At 49.9% G+C, this 22,309-nt stretch overlaps 1 protein-coding gene across 7 annotated transcripts in view; it reads left to right on the top strand.

Moving 5' to 3' along the window:
• The first annotated feature begins 8,062 nt into the window (after positions 1-8,062).
• The window catches only part of plekhg2 (pleckstrin homology domain containing, family G (with RhoGef domain) member 2), a 46,992-nt gene continuing 32,745 nt past the window's right edge, over positions 8,063-22,309 (top strand). For 5 of the 7 annotated variants that reach the window (XM_028419768.1, XM_028419767.1, XM_028419765.1 and 2 more), the window contains exons 1-3: positions 8,063-8,524; positions 15,935-16,012; positions 21,691-22,277. In XM_028419768.1, coding sequence (XP_028275569.1) covers positions 15,964-16,012; positions 21,691-22,277 — 636 coding nt within the window. In that variant the 5' untranslated portion in view covers positions 8,063-8,524; positions 15,935-15,963. Of the gene's footprint in view, positions 8,558-15,934; positions 16,013-19,812; positions 19,944-21,690; positions 22,278-22,309 lie in introns of those variants that run through there. The other 2 variants (XM_028419766.1, XM_028419771.1) reach the window with 2 other exon arrangements.

Genomic DNA, 22,309 nt, shown 5'->3' with positions numbered 1-22,309 from the left:
ACTGTTCCTTTAACTCCAGACTTGATGATGACGTTTGAGAAGCTGCTCGGAGTTCTGGACGGGTTCTTTAAGTGTCATCACTAATGCACGGCTTCAGTCTCTGGAGCTTTGCAATAGGAAACATCTGGATGTGTGTGTGTGTGTGTGTGTGTGTGTGTGTGTGTGTGTGTGTGTGTGTGTGTGTGTGTGTGTAAACTGTGTCCTTGGTGTTGCAATGAAACACGCAACTCTAAAATTAGACCCCGAAGACTCTGATATTAGCTCACTTCCCAGATATGGAGCTAAACACACACACACACACACACACACACACACACACACACACACACACACACACACACACACACACACACACACACACACGCACACGCACACACACAGTGAGTCAGCTGGGTTTTTTAACAGTCACTCCTCCATCACTGACATCATCGGAGCCACAGGGAGGGGGGGTGGGGTCAGTGTAAACATGGCGCCGGGTCAGATCAGCGTTTTGTGTGTGTTGTCACACACAGCAGAGAACTTGTGTTGTTTCCTGTTTTATTTTGAAAGTGTCCCTGTGCTCCTGTAAGCGTGTTTGTTTCACTTCCTGTCGCCCTCATCAGATCACCTGCGTCAGCTGCCAGCCTCCAGGCTAAGCTAGGCTAACACCAGCTCCCGCCTTCACCCGGACCTTGGTCTGAGTATTTGTCCTCCCTCCCCTCCCTCGCTCTCTGTCTCTCTCTCTTGTCCTTTTTAAGTCTGACTGGTCACCAAAACGCCACCAGACGAGCCATTTATAGAGCGAGCGAGAGGACGAGTGAGAGAGCCGGAGGTCATGTGGTGTCGTGGGAACAGCTTTAAAAAAAAACAGCCATCCTATCACACACAGACACACACACACACACACAGACACACACACACGACTGCCTTCAATATTTTCACTTAGTCACATTTCCGTCCCTCGCCCCCCCTCCCTCTCTTTTCTCCTCGGGGTCTTGCCGCCATTTTAAGATTTTAAAATCAAGATTTTTTTTTATCAAGATCAAAATTATGATTTTCACATTTTTGTGTGACGTGTGTGTTAGTTTGAGATCAGACTATTTTCACATGAAGATCATGTTGAGGACGTCTCGACCGCACCAACTGCGAGTCAGCTCACCTGCATGCGACACCACGCATCATCATCATCATCAGCATCATCATCATCATCATCAGCATCATCATCATCAGCATCATCATCATCATCATCATCATCATCAGAGACGAAGCCGCTGCCCGGCTGTGTCTTCCAGGTTGTGTTGTTGTTTGTCATGAACACATCAGTCCGTCATCAGCAGCATGATCTGGATATCTGCATCACCTGCATCATGTGGCTGTGTTTGTCGTTGGGGGCGGGACCTGTCACCATGGTAACATCGTTCCTGATTTTGAATTCTTGTCCATGTGACGTCAATGGATGAATCCAGCTTCACACGCCAAGTGTTGTCGTCACAGGTTCGTGATGTGTGGTGTTGTTGGTGATGCAGATAGGACACGTAGTCCCCTTGTGGTCTAAAGATGAACCACACTTTGTGTCGGCCTGCAGGGAGTAACACAACAAACGATGATGAAACGCTGAATCCTGACTGAATCGTGCTGTCCTGATGTGTCCAGATGTGTGAGTGTAGTCGGAGCTGTAGGTTCACTCAGATTAACCTGTGACAGTCTAATCCCAGCTGAGATGAGAGAGAGGTGGAGGAGGATGGAGGAAGAGACGGAGTCAGAGGCTGCAGCTATAAAAAGCCTGAGACATACTCAAGCAGTGAGAAAATACTTCAGTCTGTGTCTGTGTGTGTCTGTGTGTGTGTGTGTCTGTGTGTGCGTCTCTGTGTGTGTCTGTCTGTGTGTGTGTGTCTGTCTGTCTGTGTGTGTCTCTGTGTGTGTCTCTGTGTGTGTCTGTCTGTGTGTGTCTCTGTGTGTGTCTGTGTGTGTCTGTCTCTGTGTGTGTGTCTCTGTGTGTGTCTCTGTGTGTGTCTGTCTGTGTGTGTGTGTCTCTGTGTGTGTCTGTGTGTGTCTGTGTGTGTCTGTCTCTGTGTGTGTGTCTCTGTGTGTCTGTGTGTGTCTGTCTCTGTGTGTGTGTCTCTGTGTGTCTGTGTGTGTGTCTGTCTGTGTGTGTGTCTCTGTCTGTGTGTGTCTCTGTGTGTCTCTGTGTCTCTGTGTGTGTCTCTGTGTGTGTCTCTGTGTCTCTGTGTGTGTCTCTGTGTGTGTCTCTGTGTGTGTGTCTCTGTGTGTCTCTGTGTGTGTCTCTGTGTCTCTGTGTGTGTCTCTGTGTCTCTGTGTGTGTCTCTGTGTGTGTCTCTGTGTGTGTGTCTCTGTGTGTGTCTCTGTGTCTCTGTGTGTGTCCTCTGAGCCTCAGCTCTGAGCAGACAGATATCTGCTGAGTCATCAGTCTGAACATCTGGCATCACTTCATGAGCGTCCTCACCTCATCAGTGTGACTCAGTGGGGGTCTCAGCGTGTCCACGGCTCCACGCCGCTTGGACACGTGTCCAGCCGAGGCAGACGGACCCCCGTCATACGCGTGTTGACCTGTTGAGTGTGATCGTGACTCGTCTCTGTCATCGTCCTCCCGCGCTGCTCTGTAATCTGCTCTCAGGTGATTAGAAGCCGGCACACGCACTCAGCCAATCAGCTCGCTGCCTACCTGGCTGCCAGGGCGACAGCCAGCCCTGTCATTACACTGTCTCTCTGTGGTAACCACGGTAACCAGGATGCTGTCTGGTTTAGAACAGGACAGACCGGTCCTGTAGTGGCGTGTTTAGTGTTTAGTCTGATTGCTTATTAAGAAAAAGTGCATGATGAAGAGCGTGACAGGATGGCAGAGTCTTCTTCAGCATCACATGACCTGAGGTGGTGACTCAACGAGCCACCATGATGATGATGATGGTTCTGAAACCAACAGGATTTAAACCACAATGTTAGAAGAACAGGTCCCTTCAGGGACCTTCAGAGACCTTCAGGGACGTTCAGAGACCTTCAGGGACGTTCAGAGACCTTCAGGAACCTTCAGAGTCCTTCAGGGATGTTCAGGGACCTTCAGGGACGTTCAGAGACCTTCAGGGACGTTCAGGAACCTTCAGGGATGTTCAGGGACCTTCAGGGACCTTCAGGGACCTTCAGGAACGTTCAGAGACCTACAGGGACGTTCAGAGACCTTCAGGGACGTTCAGAGACCTTCAGGAACCTTCAGGGACCTTCAGGGATGTTCAGGGACCTCCAGGGACCTCCAGGGCCTATAGGAACTGTCTGGCTGGTTTAGGGCAGCGTGCTCTGGGGCACATGTGAGAGCTTCTCCTGCAGTTCCTCTTAGATCGAGTATGTCCCCCTGTGAGCCTGGTGGACCTGACACCACTGATGTTCTGATGTGATCATCACACTACTATGCCTCAGCCCCTGGTTCCTGTGGTGGAAACATACCTTGTGCTCGTGTCAATAACAGATCAATGTGTGCGGTTCACACAAGTGTCTGTGTGTGTGTGTGTGTCTGTGTGTGTGTGTGTACTGACATTCCTTCCAGACATGTCAGTACAGCTTCTGCTTCCTGGCAGTGGTCTTATAGCACAGGCATGTTAACTGCTGTGTGTGTGTGTGTGTGTGTGTGTGTGTGTGTGTGTGTGTGACGGGATTATATCGTTTTTGTTGAGTCAGACCTCCAGTGTGTGTGTGTGTGTGTGTGTGTTGCTCATGTTGTGAGGATGTACCACACTTTTCCGTGAGTGTAAGTCGGTGTAAATGACAAACACACTGATGGTTTATGATGTGTGTTATGATGTGTGTGTTCATCATGTCTACTGTTCCAGCCCGGGGGGCACACACACACACACACACACACACACACACACACACACACACACACACAGTGTCATCACACTGTGGCCACACACACAGCTCCCTGCAGCAGTGCCAGTCATCTGTAACCACAGCGTTTGTATCTTTGTGAGGACGTTGTTGTGATGTGTTCACGGCCACAGAAAAATGCCAGCGAGGAGACATGTCCATGTCCACTGAGAGGACGGACTGTCCTGTCCTGAAGCTGCATTGATGCAGTGAGGGATGAGAGTGTGTACTCTCTCTCTCTCTCTCTCTCTCACACACACAGTGGGTCAGAGCTGACTGGTGTTAGTGGACCAACATGGCTGCCGGCTCTCCTCTCTCCTCTGCTGTTTCCATGTCTTTGACTCTTCCTCATTCATCCTCTACTGTCAGACGTCGTCTTCCTCTCTGCTCCTCTTCACTTTCACCTGCTGTTTTTTTCTGCCCTCTCTCTCTCTCTCTCTCTCTCTCTCTGCTCTGTCTTCTGTTCTTCATCTCTTCTTCCTTCTCCTGCTCTTCATCTTTCTCCTCTCTCTCTCTCTGATGATGAGGAGTCCTCATTTCTCCTCTTCGTCGTTCTGTTTTTCTCTAAACACAAACTGAACACCACTCTCTCTCTCTCTGACCATGTTCTTCAGTCTCTCTCTCTCTCTCTCTCTCTCTCTCTCCTGCCTGAATCATTGCCTGTGGTGTTGAGGCTCGCTCGCCTGATTGAGGTCCAGAGACCGCAATGCAACCAACATCTGGGTCAAACACACACACACACATGCACACACACACACACACAGTGCCTTAATAAAGTCGAACTGTCCAGCAGGATCTTTGTCCCACGGTGAGGACTGGGTCTACTGTCCTCACTCTGTGGGTCCTCAAAAGGACAAACACACACACACACACACTGCATACCACAGCTGTAAGTGCTTATTGGCAAAGATGCTGGGTGAATAGGCCAAACCCACACACACACACACACACAGGCTGGTTTAGTGTGGGTCTGTAATAAGCAGCAGGGTCAGAGAGCCTCTCTGCTCTTCTGCTAATTAAAGACCATAAAACTCAGAATTCTGCTTTAATGAAGAAAATCTGCTGCTTCACCAACAAACATGAAGAAAAGTTTCCAGCAACACGGAGTGAGGCTCATCAGACACGAACCAACACGAACATCTGCAGAGACAGGTGAGCAGGACAGCTGAGAGGAGCATCGGCCCCCTCCTGTCCAATCAGCTCCCACAGCCCCGCCTGTAAGGCTTCAGCTCAGGTCAGACCACGCTGAGACCAATCAGAGTCCAGTCAGGAAGTCAGGAACAATCCTTTACACACATGCTAACCGCTACATGCTAGCCTTTAAAGAGCTTCATGTGTGACAGACAGACGGATCATCCAGTCAGTCAAACGGTTTGTTCGGAGGGCCTCTATGAACGCCCTGATGTGTCAAGTTACAACCCTGAAATAAACCCTGCAGTTCCTCCCATGTCCACCTGAGGCAGCCTCCAAAAGTGAGCTAGTCCCCACACAGCTACACGTTAAAATGCAGAAATGAACATCCATCCATCTTCTATTAACCCGCTTTGTTCTGCACTGATGGCTGCAGGGCCTGAGTCATGAGGGCGCCCCCTGGCTGATGGCTGCAGGGCCTGAGTCATGAGGGCGCCCCCTGGCTGATGGCTGCAGGGCCTGAGTCATGAGGGCGCCCCCTGGCTGATGGCTGCAGGGCCTGAGTCATGAGGGCGCCCCCTGGCTGATGGCTGCAGGGCCTGAGTCATGAGGGCGCCCCCTGGCTGATGGCTGCAGGGCCTGAGTCATGAGGGCGCCCCCTGGCTGATGGCTGCAGGGCCTGGGTCATGAGGGCGCCCCCTGGCTGATGGCTGCAGGGCCTGAGTCATGAGGGCGCCCCCTGGCTGATGGCTGCAGGGCCTGAGTCATGAGGGCGCCCCCTGGCTGATGGTTGGCTGGTAAACGGCACGCTAACTGGGTCTCTGATGATTTTTAATAATTTCCTGCTCAAATCGTCACTGGAAAAGCTCAAATCTACTGACCTCTGGAGGTCACTGGTCGTCCTGCAGAACCTTGACTGGGCTGTGTGGGAGCCAGGTCTGCGGCTCTGGATGCTGTTCTGTACCACGCCAGCTGCCCAGCTGCTGCCCATAATGCTACTGTGAAGATGAGTCAAATCAGCCTGTGCATGAAGTCAGAGCCAGAACGGCTTCTTCAACCTGAGACAAACTCTGAAGGAATGAGAAGAAGCTTCAAAACATGATGTGTTTACAGGACGCTCGGTTTATTGATTCTGTCCTCGTTAAAGCCACCTGCAGCCTTTAACACTTTGTCTTCTTCCTGCTTTAAAAACACCACACACACACACACACCCTACAGAAACACTCTTATTCACACACTCATATATTTTCCAGCAGCTGATGACCTCTGACCTCTCACTTCCTCCTGTTGTGTTTGTCCTCTCTCTTATTCACACACTCTCACACACTCTCACAGGTCTGCCAGGCCGCCACGCTGCCGACAGTCTCTCAGATAGCCAGTAATGAGCCGGTGAGCAGAGCCAAGATGGCTGCTGCTGTGTCATTAGCAGTGGAAATGTGGTTGGTTATTAGAGATGGAATATCAATACGGGCGGCGGTGACTTCATGCCTGTTAGCTGATCCGGCACGCAGGAAGGAGCCGAGACGTGGAAACCCAGAGACGACGGCGGAGAAATGCTCCGTGCTGATGTGGAGGCTGCAGGTAAAGAAACAAACAGACACCTCAGGGTCGCTGGTTCCAATCCAGCCCGAGACTTTTCTCCATCTACAGCAGATGGATTCAAACCTCCGTTAAACCTGGTGTGCTTCAAGGTTCCATCTCGGGCCTTCTTGTATTCATATCCAGTCAAATCCTGTTGAATTTAGGAAAAATGTGTATTTAGATTGTTGTGGAGAGATTTATGAAATAAAAAAATACAAAAACTGAGGTCAAACATTCAGAAGAAAACGTCTGTGTTTTCTGTCAAGTTTAAGTTTACAGAGAAAAAAGCGAATTTACATCAAATTAAATTAAATAAACCGATACCTCCTCTATCAGATGGGGTGGTTGCCATGGCGACAGAGAGGACGATAGCATCGCTGCTGACCTGTGGGCTCCTCTGGTCAAACTGAGGGTCTGAGTTTAGAGCTGCAGCTCTTTTCCCTTTTGTTTGACGACAACCTTCTGACCTCTGCTGAAGAGTCGACACACACACACACACACACACAGTCTGGATGGTAATTGTCGGGAGGAAAGTGAGTTGTGGAATGTCTGAGTTTGGAATAACAGGAGAGGATGGTGCCAGCTGACCAGCTCTGTTTACCCTGACTGTTTGTGTGTGTGTGTTTTTAAGTGTTCACACTTTCTTACATCTGCTTCTGTTTGTGTATGCATTCCATCAGCATGTGTGTGTTTGCCCAGTTTAAAGCTCTGACTGGTCCAGACTGGTAAACTGGTTGCTCAGATAGAACAGATGTGGCCAAGAATGTGTGTGTCTGTGTTTGTTAGTGTGTGTTTGTGTGTCTGTGTGTGTCATACATTTCATGTCTGGTATCTTCCTGCCTCCATCCTTCCAGGCACCTACAGGCCCATTGGCTTTATGGCAGATAACAAGTCAGTAACATCCTGTCACTGACACACACACACACACACACACAAACACACAAACACTGACACACACACACACACCGCTGCTCCAGGCTGATGATCTCTGACTGAAGTTAAACTGGAGAAAGTTTTGCTTTTTAATGAGAGGAGCTGCTCTGTGATTTTCACCTGTGGTTACCATGACGACCGCCTCTGTTTACTGTCTGTAGTTGTTGATGAGTTTACCTGGTCTGCTCTGTGTGAATCATCCAGTAGCAGGTGTGTACGATCAGCTGACGCAGGTAAAAGTTCTGTGGTTCGGTGTGTGTGTGTGTGTGTCACAGTGTGTGTGTGTCTGTCACAGTGTGTGTGTGTCTGTGTGTCCCCTGTGCTCCATGCCTGTGGTGTCGTCAGCTCCTCCTGAGTTCTCCTCAGCCTGTTTCTGTCTGGAGGAAACAGACGGGTTCTTAGAAAGTGTTTGTTCTCCTGCAAACAGCTGGACGTTTGTCAGAGCGCTCTGTCTCCCCCTCCTCCCCCCTCTCTCGCTCGCTCTCTCTCTCTCTCTCTGATGGTTTTTGGACCTCCCTCTCTCTCCCCCTCCTTCCCTCCCTCCCTCCCTCCTCTGCAGCAGCAGACGGGACGCGCTGACTCTCCGCCGCCCGGACCTCATCTCCAAACCGCCGAATCAGGTCTTTCGCCGGGACCTGACTGTCCTCACACTCCGTCCGTCTGGTCCGCGTCTTTCGGGGACTTTGTGAGAACTTGGACGCAGAGGTTTCATGAAGCCGCTCGGATGTTGGATGGATTCTCTTTTTCTTCTTTTGCTGCGTAAAACTTGACCAAGTCGGTCATTGGACAAACCGGAGGACTGACTGTATTTTGGGAACTTTTTTGGGAGCGGATCGGAGTGTGAGAGTGTGTGAGTGTGTGAGAGAGTGAGTGTGAGAAAGGGAAAAAGAAGCTGGGAGTGTTTGATCCAATGCGTCCGGAGCGGCCGCTGAAGCAGCAGGAACACCGGAGAAGAACGAGCGAGGAACGAGCGGAGCTCCGCGGGGTCTGCACGTACATGTCTCCCCTCCTCACCGGCACCGAGGTACGGGCACCGACACTCTGCGTGCTGACAGAGGTCAGGAGGTCATTCCAACGCACATTCACAGTCAGATAAAAAGCCAACAGCCCTGACAGAGGAGGAGGCAGTATGTTTAAAATGTTTAGTTCTGTCTTTTCAGAATAAAAGCCTCAGCATGTGTGATCGATCACCGTATTGATCATTTTCTGTCTTATAGAAGTCTTTGTTGCGCGTGCGTCCAGTTTTAGACTCGTGTAAAGTCGGTGCGCGTGCGTGTGCCTGGAGCTCTGTGTGTGTTCTGTTAACGTCATGATTAACAGCTGATGGATGGGTGATGACGTCACCCCCGGCTGTCTCCCCAGGTGAATCTGAACATGTTTGTCATTCTCTGAAGCACCTCCTGCTCTCCAGAGGAGGAACCCTTCAGATCTCACAATGACCTCCTGACCCCAGGCTCCATCAGCTGTTGATGGGCATCGCAGCCTGTAGGGGGCGCTGTGAGGAGCTCTCAGAGTCACTCTGTCTGTGCCTCTCATCTTTCAAACAGTTCTCAGAAAAACAAACGTCCCACACTGAGAGAAAAATGTGGAACATCAGCGAGACGCAGAGACAGAGAGACGGATCAGAGACAGAGAGACAGAGAGACGGATCAGAGACTGAGAGACAGAGAGACGGATCAGAGACAGAGAGACAGAGAGACGGATCAGAGACTGAGAGACAGAGAGACGGATCAGAGACAGAGAGACAGAGAGACGGATCAGAGACTGAGACGGATCAGAGACAGAGAGACAGAGAGACGGATCAGAGACTGAGAGACAGAGAGACGGATCAGAGACTGAGAGACTGAGAGACAGAGAGATGGATCAGAGACTGAGAGACTGAGAGACAGAGAGACGGATCAGAGACAGTGAGACAGAGAGACGGATCAGAGACTGAGAGACAGAGAGATGGATCAGAGACTGAGAGACTGAGAGACGGATCAGAGACAGAGAGACAGAGAGACGGATCAGAGACTGAGAGACAGAGAGACGGATCAGAGACTGAGAGACTGAGAGACAGAGAGACGGATCAGAGACAGAGAGACGGATCAGAGACTGAGAGACAGAGAGACGGATCAGAGACTGAGAGACTGAGAGACAGAGAGACGGATCAGAGACAGAGAGACGGATCAGAGACAGTGAGAAAGAGAGACGGATCAGAGACTGAGAGACTGAGAGACGGATCAGAGACAGAGAGACAGAGAGACGGATCAGAGACAGAAAGACGGATCAGAGACAGAGAGACGGATCAGAGACAGAGAGACGGATCAGAGACAGAGAGACAGAGAGACGGATCAGAGACAGAAAGACGGATCAGAGACAGAGAGACGGATCAGAGACAGAGAGACAGATCAGACACAGAGACGGATCAGAGACAGAGAGACGGATCAGAAAATGTGTGAAATAAAACGAGGTGTGTGACAGTGTGTGTGTGTCAGAAACCAGAGGCTGGTTTATGTTTGTGTTACGTGTCAGTGAACACACCGTCATCCATCAGCTGGTGAGGTCACAGTTTCTGAAGCTGAGGAATACGTGGTGTGTTCAGGGTCCCCATAAAGAGTGGGAAATGAAGCTCCTGTTGGCTGTCAGTGTGTCTCTCACACAAAAATCCTTTCCCATTGGCTGTTACCCAGACGTAATGACTAATCTCACACACACACTTAGCGGTGTGTGTGTGTGTGTGAGTGTGTTGTGCTGAATTGTTGAGGATTGCTTTGCTGGGTGTTTGCCAATAAGGGCCTTCGATTACTGCCTCAGAAAAACCCCTAATGCATTTATAACTCTGTGTGTGTGTGTGTGTCTGTGTGTGTGTCTGTGTGTGTCTGTGTGTGTGTGTGTGTGTTTGGCAGGCAGGTTCTGAGCATTGATCTTGCTAATAACACTTTTTGTCAAGAACAAACACACACCCTTCTACAGTGGACTGAACTTGGTTAGGCTGACTTCTAATTGATTGGTGTGTGTGTGTGCGTGTGTGTTGAAGTGTCATCGTGTTGACTCTCGAGGTTATTTACGTCACAAACAGGAGCATAATTTGGCACGTTGCATCCCTCACCTTTCCCTCGGGAAGCCCCGCCCACACGGATGACAGGTGAATTGTGGGAGATGTGGTTCTGAGCGTGTTGGCGCTGCAGGCGGTGTGTGTGGGGTTTCGGTTGTGCGACGCTGCTCAGAGTCTGACTGTGCAGATTTCTCAGGGAACAGAAATCAAACGCACCCCAACCATCCCAACTATTTGGAAGCAGCTTTAATACTGAGACCATGCAGAGTAATTATGGGATGTGGGAGCATGGTTTCCTTGGTGATTGGTGTTTGTCGTTTATAATAATTAGTCTGACAATTTAGCCTCATCTGAGGTTAGGCAGAGGCTCTTCTGTGTGTGTGTGTGTGTGTGGATTCAGGCGACAGATGTATACCGCAGTGTTTCCGACCTCACAGTGACACAGTAAACAATATAAACAACACACACACAATGCACTGATACACATGTGTGTTCATCCCTCATACACACACACACGCACACACACACACAACCGGCAGTGGATGTGTAGCTCTGTGTGTGTCTGTGGTGGATCTGCTGGTCCCGGGCTGGGACAGCTGCTGGAGGCTCTGTCTGCAGCGTCCACAAACATTGGACAGGACAGCTTTGGTCCACACGTGGACAGAGGAGAGCTGGATCAGAGCTCAACCTCACTTTAATCTGATCAATCAGCAGCCAGCCCGGTGCATGCTGGGAGTTGAAGTTGGGAGCAGCCTGGCTCTGTAGAAACAATGCTGTGATGTGTTCATTGTGTTTGTGGTGTAAACCAGGTGTGTGTGTGTGTGTGTGTGTGTGGGTCTCTGTACACTCCCACCATGAATCACCCGCTCTTCATTATTCCAGCCCCATCACACACACACGGTGCTCTGTGTGTGTAGTCCCACAAAAGAGGCATAAATAAATACAGGGGATTTCCACTCACACACACACACACACACACACACACACACACACACACACACAGTGTAGTTTTACAGTCTGATGACACATGTAGAGTCTCACCTTGTGGATCACTCGTCCTGTGAGACGACTTTAACATTAGCACAATAGAGCAGAAATAAATGGAGCAGAATGAAGGTCAGGCTGTGTGTGTGTGTGTCTGTGTGTGTGTTAACAGCAGTGTGTTGGTCCGGTTTGTTCAGACTTCAAACCCTGCAACCAATTTTCTGTCATAAATTAGTCCCAAAAATGTTTGACGATGCAGATTTCAGAAAAACAAACTTCCCCAGACAGAAATGTGCATAGCTGCTGTTGTGCAGTGTACACACACACACACACACACACACACACACAGTGTGTCGTTTCAGTAATTAGTTTAAAACCAGATTAAACTGAGTTTACCTCGCTGTGACGGCCGTGTTCGTCTCATCGTGTCATCCCAGAAAGACTCTTTCCATCCCTCATGTCCACATTTAGCAGTGAGCTCACAGACAGGGGTCAAAGGTCAGCCTCTCTCTCATGTTGGAGCATCATTCCTCTTCAGTTACATAAGCAGCGCTCGTATCAGCGGGCCTGACAGCGCTTCATCCTGCTCCAGCACAAACACACATGATGACGCACACACTGCTCCAGAAAACACAGCCGCGCACCAACATGGAGGGCTGAGCCGTGGAGATGACCCTCCTGGCTGATAGGGGGCGCTCTGCATGCAGACCTTCACAGACTAACATAGACTGTATATAAAGAATGATGACTTCAGTGGACGTGCTGTGTGTGTGTGTGTGTGTGTGTGTGTGTGTGTGTGTGTGTGTGTGTGTGTGTGCGAGACGCCATCAGCACAAAGAACACAGCAGGTCTGCATGTGGAGCTATTGTGTGTCTGTGTGTGTGAGACCACACAGAGTGCACTGGCCTACATATTGTGAGAATGTGAACCGACACTGTCATCGATAGGACAACAGGCTTTGATCTGTGGCTGATCAGGCTCCAGAGCTCTGGGTTCACTTCCCATCAGAAGCCATTAATCAATACAATCAATTGATGAACATGAACATTGATCATTTCTCCCTGCTGAGCATGAAGTGTTTTAATAACTGCTGTCACGGCAGGGTTGTTGGGATGGAGTGGAGGACACACACACACACACAGGGGCGCCTGTGTGTCTCTTCTCTTAACAAAACTACTGGAAGTTTACATCCACTGTCACTGTGTTTGTTTAGCCTGCACCACAGTGTGTGTGTGTGTGTGTCTGTGTGTCTGTGTGTGTGTGTGTGTACCCAGTTCTACAACAGTGGTAATGAATGACATGACTTGCCCTTTCTTTCTCCACCATTCTCCTTAAACAATAGACCTCTGTGTGTCTGTGTGTGTGTGTGTCTGTGTGTGTCCCTCTGTGTGTGTGTGTGTCTGTGTGTCCCTCTGTCTGTGTGTGTCCCTCTGTGGCTCAAAACATTGTCTTGTCTCAGTCACAGTGTGTGTGTGTGTTATTCTTAGCTCACACATGTCGTGCTTTGTGTTGGTGTTGTGTGTCTTGTGGTAGAACACGCAGCTTCTTGGACGTCTTGGTCAGAAAGTTTCTTCACATGCATCAGTCAGAGGTCAGAGGTCAGAGGTCAGAGGTCGTAGCGGCCATAACTGAAGAATCCTTCATTAACTGTGACGATGAAGCCATCAGGTCATTTTGTATAGTTTGTCCTCTGGAAGAGGACACACAGAGGAAGACATGATGACAACATGATGACAACATGATAACTCAGCAACACTGACCGGACTCGAACCCACAACCTTTGCTAGAAGGCCCACAGGCCGTCCAGTGCACCACAGAGTCCCACATGAAGTGTCCCACTTGACACCGACGGGACAAACAAACGTCCAACGTTTGGACGCCTGGCGGTCACGTGATGAGGTTTACTGTGAGCAGCCTGTGAGGCCACGCCGAGGGCAGAGCCCCAGGAGGCCTCAGTGATGTCATATAAACACAGTGATGTGCAGAGCCGTTCCCAGGCTGCGTGCTCTCTGCAGACGGTTAATAATTCAGATCCATAATGACGGTGATCAATCTCTATTTTCTCTGTTTTACTTTCCATTTTCTGAATTTGAGCCCAAACACAACAGACTGCTATTAGAGAGCAGGTTACGGAGGTGGAGCATTCATTATTAGAGCTAGCTGCTTCACGAAGCTTTGACTTATTTCTGTTTGTTCAGATAATTCAGAGCAGGCTGTTTACAGCAGGAACAGGCTGCAGCTCACACACGCCTGCTTTTCCAACATGGCTGCTGGATATTGTGCATTGTGATGTGGATGGAACAAAACCTGGAAGCTCTGTGTCGACTCTGACTCTGAAGTTTAAGGAGCCCACTGTGTGTGTGTGTGTGTCGGGTCACAAAGTTCAGCTGTTAATGGACTGGATGTCTGTCTGTCAGTCTGTGCTGTTGTTGTCGTGGTAACAGGAGTCATACTGACCCCCTTGAAAGTGAGTGTTGGTCTGCTGCCATTGTTGGTCACTGAAGTGTGTGTGTGTGTGTATGTGTGTGATGAGGTTTGAAGAGGATGCACCTGGAAATACCTCTGCAGGTGATGATGAGGTTAGGCATGCACACACACACACACACACAGACACACACAGTGCAGCACAAACTCTTCACCATGAGTGTGGCTTAGGTGCTGACAGCTGGTGTGTGTGTGTGTGTGTGTGTGTGTGTTTGTGTGTGTGTGTGTGTGTGTGTGTGTGTGTGTGTGTGTGTGTGTGTGTGTTGTACTCATGCTGGACTCAGCCTCCTTATGGAGACTCAAACCCATCACATGATGCTCTCATTGGTCACAGCTCCGTCATGTCTGCCGGTGTTGGTCATGTGACTGCTGCTCACATGTGACTCCATCATGGCTTCCTGCTGGGTGCTGAGGAGGAGCTACTTCCTGTTCCTGTCACCTGTGTCCTAGGTGAGGGGGCGTGGCTTACCAGACAAAGACAGGAGAGGAATGTTTGGTGTGGAGGCACCTCAGCTAGCTTCCTGCTGCTACACAGCAGAGCGGTGTGGTTGGGATGGATCACAGCCGGCAGAGGGTTAGGCTGGAGGACTGACCCTCAGCGCAGCCTCGGGTGAGTCAGGCGCTTGTTGGATCCTCGGCCTTTTGACGATGGACTTGGAGGAAGACTTCGAGGCTTTGTTTGACCTCCTGAATGTAACACGGTCCTTCGTGTAGATCGGTCCGTGCTGGATTCTCCTGGCTCAGCTGCGACCTTCTCCACCACAGGAAGCTGAGGCTGCGTCCCATCAAGCTCCGAGCTGAACACTGGCTCACCTGAATGGAATGCAGCCTCCCCGTCCTGCTGGTTATGTGTGTGTGTGTGTGTGTGTGTGTGTATGTGTGTGTGTGTGTCCTCCCAGTGACTTCAGGTCTGGTCTAACCACAGTATTGGAGTCCATCCATCACATTGTGAACTCTCGCTCTCTCTCTCTCTCTGTCTCATGTGTCCTCTCAGGGTCGCTCGCTCATTTTGATCGAAGCAAACTCCCTCCCTCTCTTTCTCTCCTCTGCCTCCCCCTCTCTCTCCCTCTCTCTCTCTCTCCCTCTCTCCCCCTCTCTCCCTCTCCCTCTCTCTCTCCTCTGTGTCACCTCTTGGTGGGACTTGAACCTACAACCATTCCATCCATTTAAATCAGTCATGGATCCGCTGCAGGTGTCCACACACTGTCAGAGGATTTCAACCAGCAACCTGCGGTCTTACTCTGCATCTGGCCTGTATTACACCCCGAGTCCCGACTTCCCCCTCCTCCCCCCTCCTCCCCCCTCCCCTTCCTCCCTTCTGACCCACATCTCTCAGTTTTCCAGCAGACAGCTGCAGAAACACTTGTTTATGTACCACGGACTAATTGGGTCAACCTGTGGTACTGTATCAATGAGTTTGTAGGAGGCCGTTATCCTCGGACACACACACACACAGACACACAGACACACACAGACACACAGACACACACACAGACACACACACACACACAGGCAGGGTGAAGAGAAAAGCTCACATTCTTGTCTTGCAGCCAAACATTACATATGTCCTCACACTTTCACACAAAGGAGGGAGAATTCTATGAAAGGGGGCTCCTCCTCCTCCTCCTCCTCCTCCTCCTCCTCCTCCTCCTCCTCCTCCTCCTCCTCCTCCTCTTCCTCTTCTTTTTCTGCTGTTTCTTCTCCTTTTCTCTGTCTTCTTTTTGTTTTTGTTCTTCTTATCTGCTGCTTTTCCTCCTCCTCCTCCTCCTCATCATCATCATCTTCATCTTCTTACTCCTCCTCCTCCTCCTGCTGTGTCCCTGTTGTCCCTTTGTGTCATTTACCTAGTTTAGAACAAAGAAGTGTAAGCCCTCTGGGACATTGTTGAAACGTGAAGCTAACCGTTGTCTTTTCCTGCTCGTCCTCCAGGTTTCTACTTCCTGTGACATCATCACATCATGCCTGAGGGGTCACGGCGTGGCAGCCAGCGATTGCCCTGTAACACAGGTACAAAACGGACACTGTTAGACGGGAGGCATGGGGGTTAGCTTAGCAGCTAAACATGGAGCAGGTGAAGACCACAGAAGAGCTAAAAGAGGAGAAGATGTTCCTCCACTGAGGGGTTCTGGTGTCAGTGTTTCAGTCTCGGCTCTGATGCTGAACATGACCCGTCTGGGACGGGCTGGGAGGCGGAGCTTCTGTAGACTCTGGACAGTTCCTTGGACAGCAGCAGAGCAGCACGTGGTCTGTCCTGCAGAACTGTCCTCAGAGCACAGGACTGTCCTCAGAGCACAGATCCGTCCTCGGAGCACAGATCCGTCCTCGGAGCACAGATCCGTCCTCGGAGCACAGCTCTTCTTCTTCTCTTGTGTCTCCTGATTTCTTCTTCTGTCCTTCCTGCGTGTAGTGAAGGACATGTTTGCATCAGTGGAGAGAATGTTGGACCTTTAGGTGATTCTAAGGCTGTTTGAGTCCCTTACATCCGTGAAAACAATAACAGCTTCTTTATCAATCATCAGTCGGCCGTTCATACCCAGCTCTTATTTTCCCATGAAGCTGCTGCTGAAAGTCCAGATTTATTTCAGTGTTTTCAGACTCTGAGCTGTGACTTCCTGTCACCAAACCAGAGAGAGGCCCAGCAGAAAGGCCCGCTGTTACACACAACCATCACACACACACACACAACCATCACACACACACAGGCTCAGTAATGATGTGTAATTACACACAGCCACCATGCTGTTTAGTTTAGTTGCTCTGCTGTTATATTGGCTTCCAGAGTTAACATTCAGACACACACACACACACACACACACACACACACACACAGAAACATACCAGAGTGCAGTTACTTTTCAGAAACTGCAATTATCACTAACACACAACACTGATTGTTGGACTCATGTAGGACTGGCACACACACACACACACACACACCAATACAGTGTGTGCAGGAAGCTGTATGGTTTGTGGTGATAAAGTGTAGTGTTGAACAATGTTTCTGCTGTGAGACACACACACTCTCTCCATAAAAGGCTGCAGCGATCGACTGATTATAACCATAGAAAAGAAGGAGGCAGAAAATAGAGAGAACGCCCAAGATAAGGCAGCAGAGTCACCGCGACAGAACCGAAACTCCGAAACAGAAATATCTGATCTGCAGCTCTGATTGGCTGGTGATTCCCCCCCCCCCCCCCCCCCCCCCCCGTCAGTCAGACCCAGATCAGACCGGTCCGCTTTATGTTTCTGATTATCGATCATCTGAACCCAAAACTCAGGTCCTTGAATGCATCGTGTTGCGTCTAACCAACGTGTCATCAAACCGTCTTTATTCTGCATGTCTGAGCCTCAGGCCAGCAGGAGTCACATGACAGAGAGCCAATCACCTGTGACCTGATGGTCACATGATCAGATTGTTTTAATGTGTCTGATCATTACCTCCTGTCATCCTGGACACGGCTCAACTCTCTGTGACCTTTCAGTGCTCAAAGGTTAAAACTCAAAGAACAGATTATCATGATAATCTATAAGAGTTTATTTTGACTGAAATAAATGTCAGGAATGTGAAGGTCAAAGGTCAGAGAGCAGACAGAGCCCAAGGCTAAATTAGAGGATTGTTTAGGGAGTTCACTTTTGACTGGAGGAATGAATGTAAACATGAGGAAACTCTGAGGGTGTGTGTGTGTCCAGCGTTTGGAGATGAGGTCAAAGGTCACGTGGGAGTGGCCATAACATCAGTCCCCAGCTTTGTAAAGGACGATGTGAGAAGACTCACTTCCTGTCTCCGTCTGTGTCAACATGTCACGTTATCGCTGAAAACCTTCACTTTCACACACACGCACACACACACGCACACACACACACACACACACACACACACACACGCACACACACACGCACACGGTTTAAAGGTCAGCTCCCCTGTCCTGCTCCTCTCTACAGTCTCACACAGAGTATTTAAACCTTTTTTTACTGCTGTCAGAAAACTTCCAACTCAAATTATATAACGGCGAGAAGAGTCAGATCGATCCAGGTTCAAACATCTGAGATGTTCTTACCGCCTGATGCTGGCACCAGATTTTTTTTGGGGGGGGAAGCAAAATGTTGTGATATTGATAAAAAACATGATAATAGTAATTTCTATATTGACGTCACAGGATATCAGGACAGTGTTCTGGAAAATACTGATGATGAAACACCAACTGGCATGGAACGACTTAATGAAAGAGACACCTGTACACACCAAAACGAGCCCTCAATCCAGGAAAAATGTTAGCATGCTAGCATGTTAGCACTTCCTGTCCCCTCTGTAAATCCCCACTGACGACTGTTTACTGTCTGAACAAAGGCTACATGCTAACAAGTGGCTACATGGGACTACAGACGAGGTCATTTAAGGTCATCCAGGTGTTTGTGCTGTAGGAGAGGTCAGAGGTCAGAGCGGTGAACCTGGTGGTGCTGACGGTGTAGCCATGTGACCCTGCTGTAGCTGGCTGATAGCTTAGCATTAGCTTTTAGCTTCTGGTGGGGATGAAGAGGTGTATTTTTATGAACACACGCACTTGCTGAGCTCAGTCCTCCAAACCACTAGGTGTCGCATCGTTTAGTGAGCCCTGTTCAGGTTGAGGAAAAAATGGACCCAGCTAGAGCGGGATATGATGAATCTACTCTGGCCTGATTGACTACACGACTGACGAGCGTTCGGGGTTAACCTTCATCAACATGTTCGGGGTTAATCTTCCTCGGAGTTCTTCAGGTGGAGGTCTAGCAGCAGGGGGCCGTGCTGTAATGGTGACTCTAAAGTTGCAGTCGTCCTTTTGTAAACAGCTGGTTTAGCGTGTCATGGCCGCTCAGGTCTTCTGCTCGCTCCTGTGATGGAGGCACCAGGGTTCAGACTCAGATCTGAGGAGGAGCTCAGAGCGGAGCAGCGGCTCCCTCCTCCACCAGGAGCAGGCTGTGGTGGCTTCAGGTGGAGGCTGCACACTGCAGCTACACCCACATGCATATAAAGAGCCTCCAGCTTCTGTTTGTAGCCCACATGCAGAGGAGAGCCTAAAGACGTGAAGGGAGACCTGGATCTGCTCAGGCCCCGCCCCCTCCGCCTGACACCATGTGGTCTCAGCAGGAACATTGGGTTCTCCTCAGATGTTCTTTTCTGAGGCAGGAACTCGTTACGTCACCTAATGACAGCGAGGAGCGCCTCTTATTACTGTAATCACACACACGCTGGAATCCACGCCGCCGTATGTTTCACACACAGCGTGTGTTTAAAGGGACATTCCCCCTCAGAGCGCCTCCAGGCTCACGCCCTGAGGACCAGCGCCTCCACACAGACCTGATGCTGAGCAGCCGACTGCAGCAGAGGCTTCCTCTCAGCAGCTGGTTTACTGGTTTTATAGGTGGAGCTGTGGAGCGCCGGGTTTCAGGGTGGATGTCGCTCTGTGATGTAACAGAGAGCGTGTGTGAGCTGAAGTTCATGCTGCTGTGAGACGAACATGAGCGAGCGGCGCCTGTTTGAAGCAGGCAGATGATGGAGGAGGAGGAGCTTCCTGAAGTCCTCACAGACACACAGACACACACCAGGAATATAACGCAATGTTCGTCACACTCAGATACAATGAGCGTGTGTGTGTGTGTGTAAGAAAAGAAGACACAAAATGAGATGTTCTTCAAACCACATCCTGTGTTTGAAGTGAGGTGCACAGCTTTCACCTACAGTAACACACACACAGAGACACACACACACACAGACACACACACACACATGGTTGATAACAGGAAATCTAACCTGTTGAGAAACAGTCTGAGTGTGACTGACAGCCTTCAGTCTGATCACTGAGCTGAAGAGACGAGCAGCATGCGGACCGACTGACACTGACACACAGACACACACAGACACACACACAGACATACACAGACACACAGAGCCCTGCAGAATGTGAGTACCTTCATATTGTTTCTTTGTCTTTTTTAACGGAGCCGTTCAGGTCTCGCGGCTCTCAGGCTGCAGGACTTCCTGTGGTGTCGCGGCAGAGAACAGTGACGACAAAACTACAAAACTACACAACTCAAACTGGGTTAAACGAACAGCTTATACACGGTCAGAACCTTTCGTTAAAGGGTGTGTGAATGGAGGCAAACGTCCTGACTGACTCAACCCTTCACTGTAATGTCAGCTGTGAATGCCATGGCTAAATAAGGCTGTAGCTGCTGCAGCAGCTGTGTGTGTGTGTGTGTGTGTGTGTGTGTGTGTGTGTGTTATCCTTCAGTGAAAATCATTAAGATATGAAAACATTTTGTGGAGTCAGGGTTTTATCTGCTGCTGTGCTCAGACTGGGCTCGGTGAGTGTTGGCTCCCACATGTTGACTCTGGCCTCCAGGCCTGATGCTTTTAGAGACTTTTCTTCTGACACACTCTGACGTTCAGCCGTCCTGGTGCTGTTTAGGTCCTGTGCCGGGCCTCACAGAAGCTCTGTGTGAAGCACTAATATCAGCTGAAAGGTGGAAAATGTTCTTGTTTAACACCGCGCAGAAACTCCTGCTGCCAGGACGCCTGGAACACTAATGAAGCTTAAAGACTTCAGCACCGAGCAGGTGTGAGAGACTGGAAAGACTAGAAGTGATGAAGTGATGAAGAGGAGCAAACTGAGAGGAGCTCCTAAGATGATGCATGTGATCACTGACCAACACTTGACAAATCATTTCTGTCAAATATCATCACAAATCTTCCAAAGTCCTGTCCTCCTCAGCAGGACGCCATGATGTCACATGACCAACACTCAGAGTCTCTGTCTGACCTGCAGCTTCCTGCAGCTGGTTCTGTCTGAATACCTGAGTGATTCTGCACACACTCTGCTCTCTGGCTGCAGATGGAGTGAGTGTGTGTGTGTGTAGAGGAGCAGGGCTTCATGCTGACCATGTGACAGGAAGTGCTGGCGGTCATGGCCGTTGCAGATCTGCCAACTTTCCAGGTTTTGTCTTATTGATCAGCTCTGGCTGAGGTCAGTCGGGTCGTTCCTTTAAAAAAAGAATGAACAAAAAGAGGAAGAGTTAATGTTGTGTCAGTCAGAGGTGCTATGCTCTCCTGCACACACACACACACACTTCCTGTTTTCACACACACATGCAGCTTGGTCGTTAATGTAACACATTCAAACTAACTCGCCCTGGCAGTACTTCCTGTCAGAGCAGAGGTTTGGTCGGCAGGTAAGCAGCTGTCTGCAGCTCACTGTTCACACACACACACACACACAGAGTGTAATTTTGTGTGTGTGTCTGTGTCATCAGTTGTCTTCATCTGTTTTATTTAAAAGCAACTTGCTGTATGATGGATGGATTGATGGATTGATGGATTGATGGATTGATGGATGGATGGATTGATGGATGGATGGATTGATGGATTGATTGATGGATTAATGGATTGATTGATGGATTAATGGATTGATTGATGGATTAATGGATTGATTGATGGAGGGATTGATGGATTGATGGATTGATTGATGGATTGATGGATTGATGGATTGATGGATTGATTGATGGATTGATGGAGGGATTGATGGATTGATTGATGGATTGATGGAGGGATTGATGGATTGATGGATTGATTGATGGATTGATGGATTGATGGATTTATTGATGGATTGATTGATGGATTGATTGATGATTGGCTCTCTGTCTCCCTCCAGCTGCAAAGCGTCCCTCCTCAGTCTCATCTCTGAGTGGGATTGTGGGTAGGATGATGTCTTCTGGTGAACGCGGAGCCTCGTCCTCCTCCTGCACCTCCGTCAACACCGTCTGCTCCGACAGCGAACGCCCCGCCTCCCTCTCCCTCTCCTCCTCCGCCTCCTCAGTCTCCCTGCAGGATGCCTCCCATTCCTCCTCCTCCTCTTCATCTTCCTCCTCTTCCTCACTTCCATATGGCGCTGTGCCAACGTACAACGCCTCTTCATCCTCGTCTTCATCCTCCACGCCAAAAAGGAACGGTTCCGACATCAGCCTGGACCTCATGCCCCTCGTCACACCACACGCTGGAGGAGGAGGAGGAGGGGGAGGAAGAGGAGGAGGAGGAGGAGGAAGAGGAGGAGGTGGGGTCTGTGTTGCTAAAGTGACAGGAGAAGGTGGAGGCCATCCCTCTTATGGACATGTAGCCAATCCTGTGGCTGTGACGGCGGCGGCGGTCACACCGAAGCAGCTTTCGCGGCTGGAGCGAGTGGTTCTGGAGATCGTAGAGACGGAGCAGGCCTACGTCAGGGACCTGAAGAGCATCGTGGAGGTAAGAACAGGATCCTTCACCACACCCCAGAC

This window comes from Parambassis ranga, chromosome 13 (genome assembly GCF_900634625.1).
Source record: "Parambassis ranga chromosome 13, fParRan2.1, whole genome shotgun sequence".
NCBI lineage: Eukaryota > Metazoa > Chordata > Actinopteri > Ambassidae > Parambassis > Parambassis ranga.
Note: the sequence above shows the minus strand (reverse complement) of the source record. Positions and strands in the feature narration are given on the sequence as shown.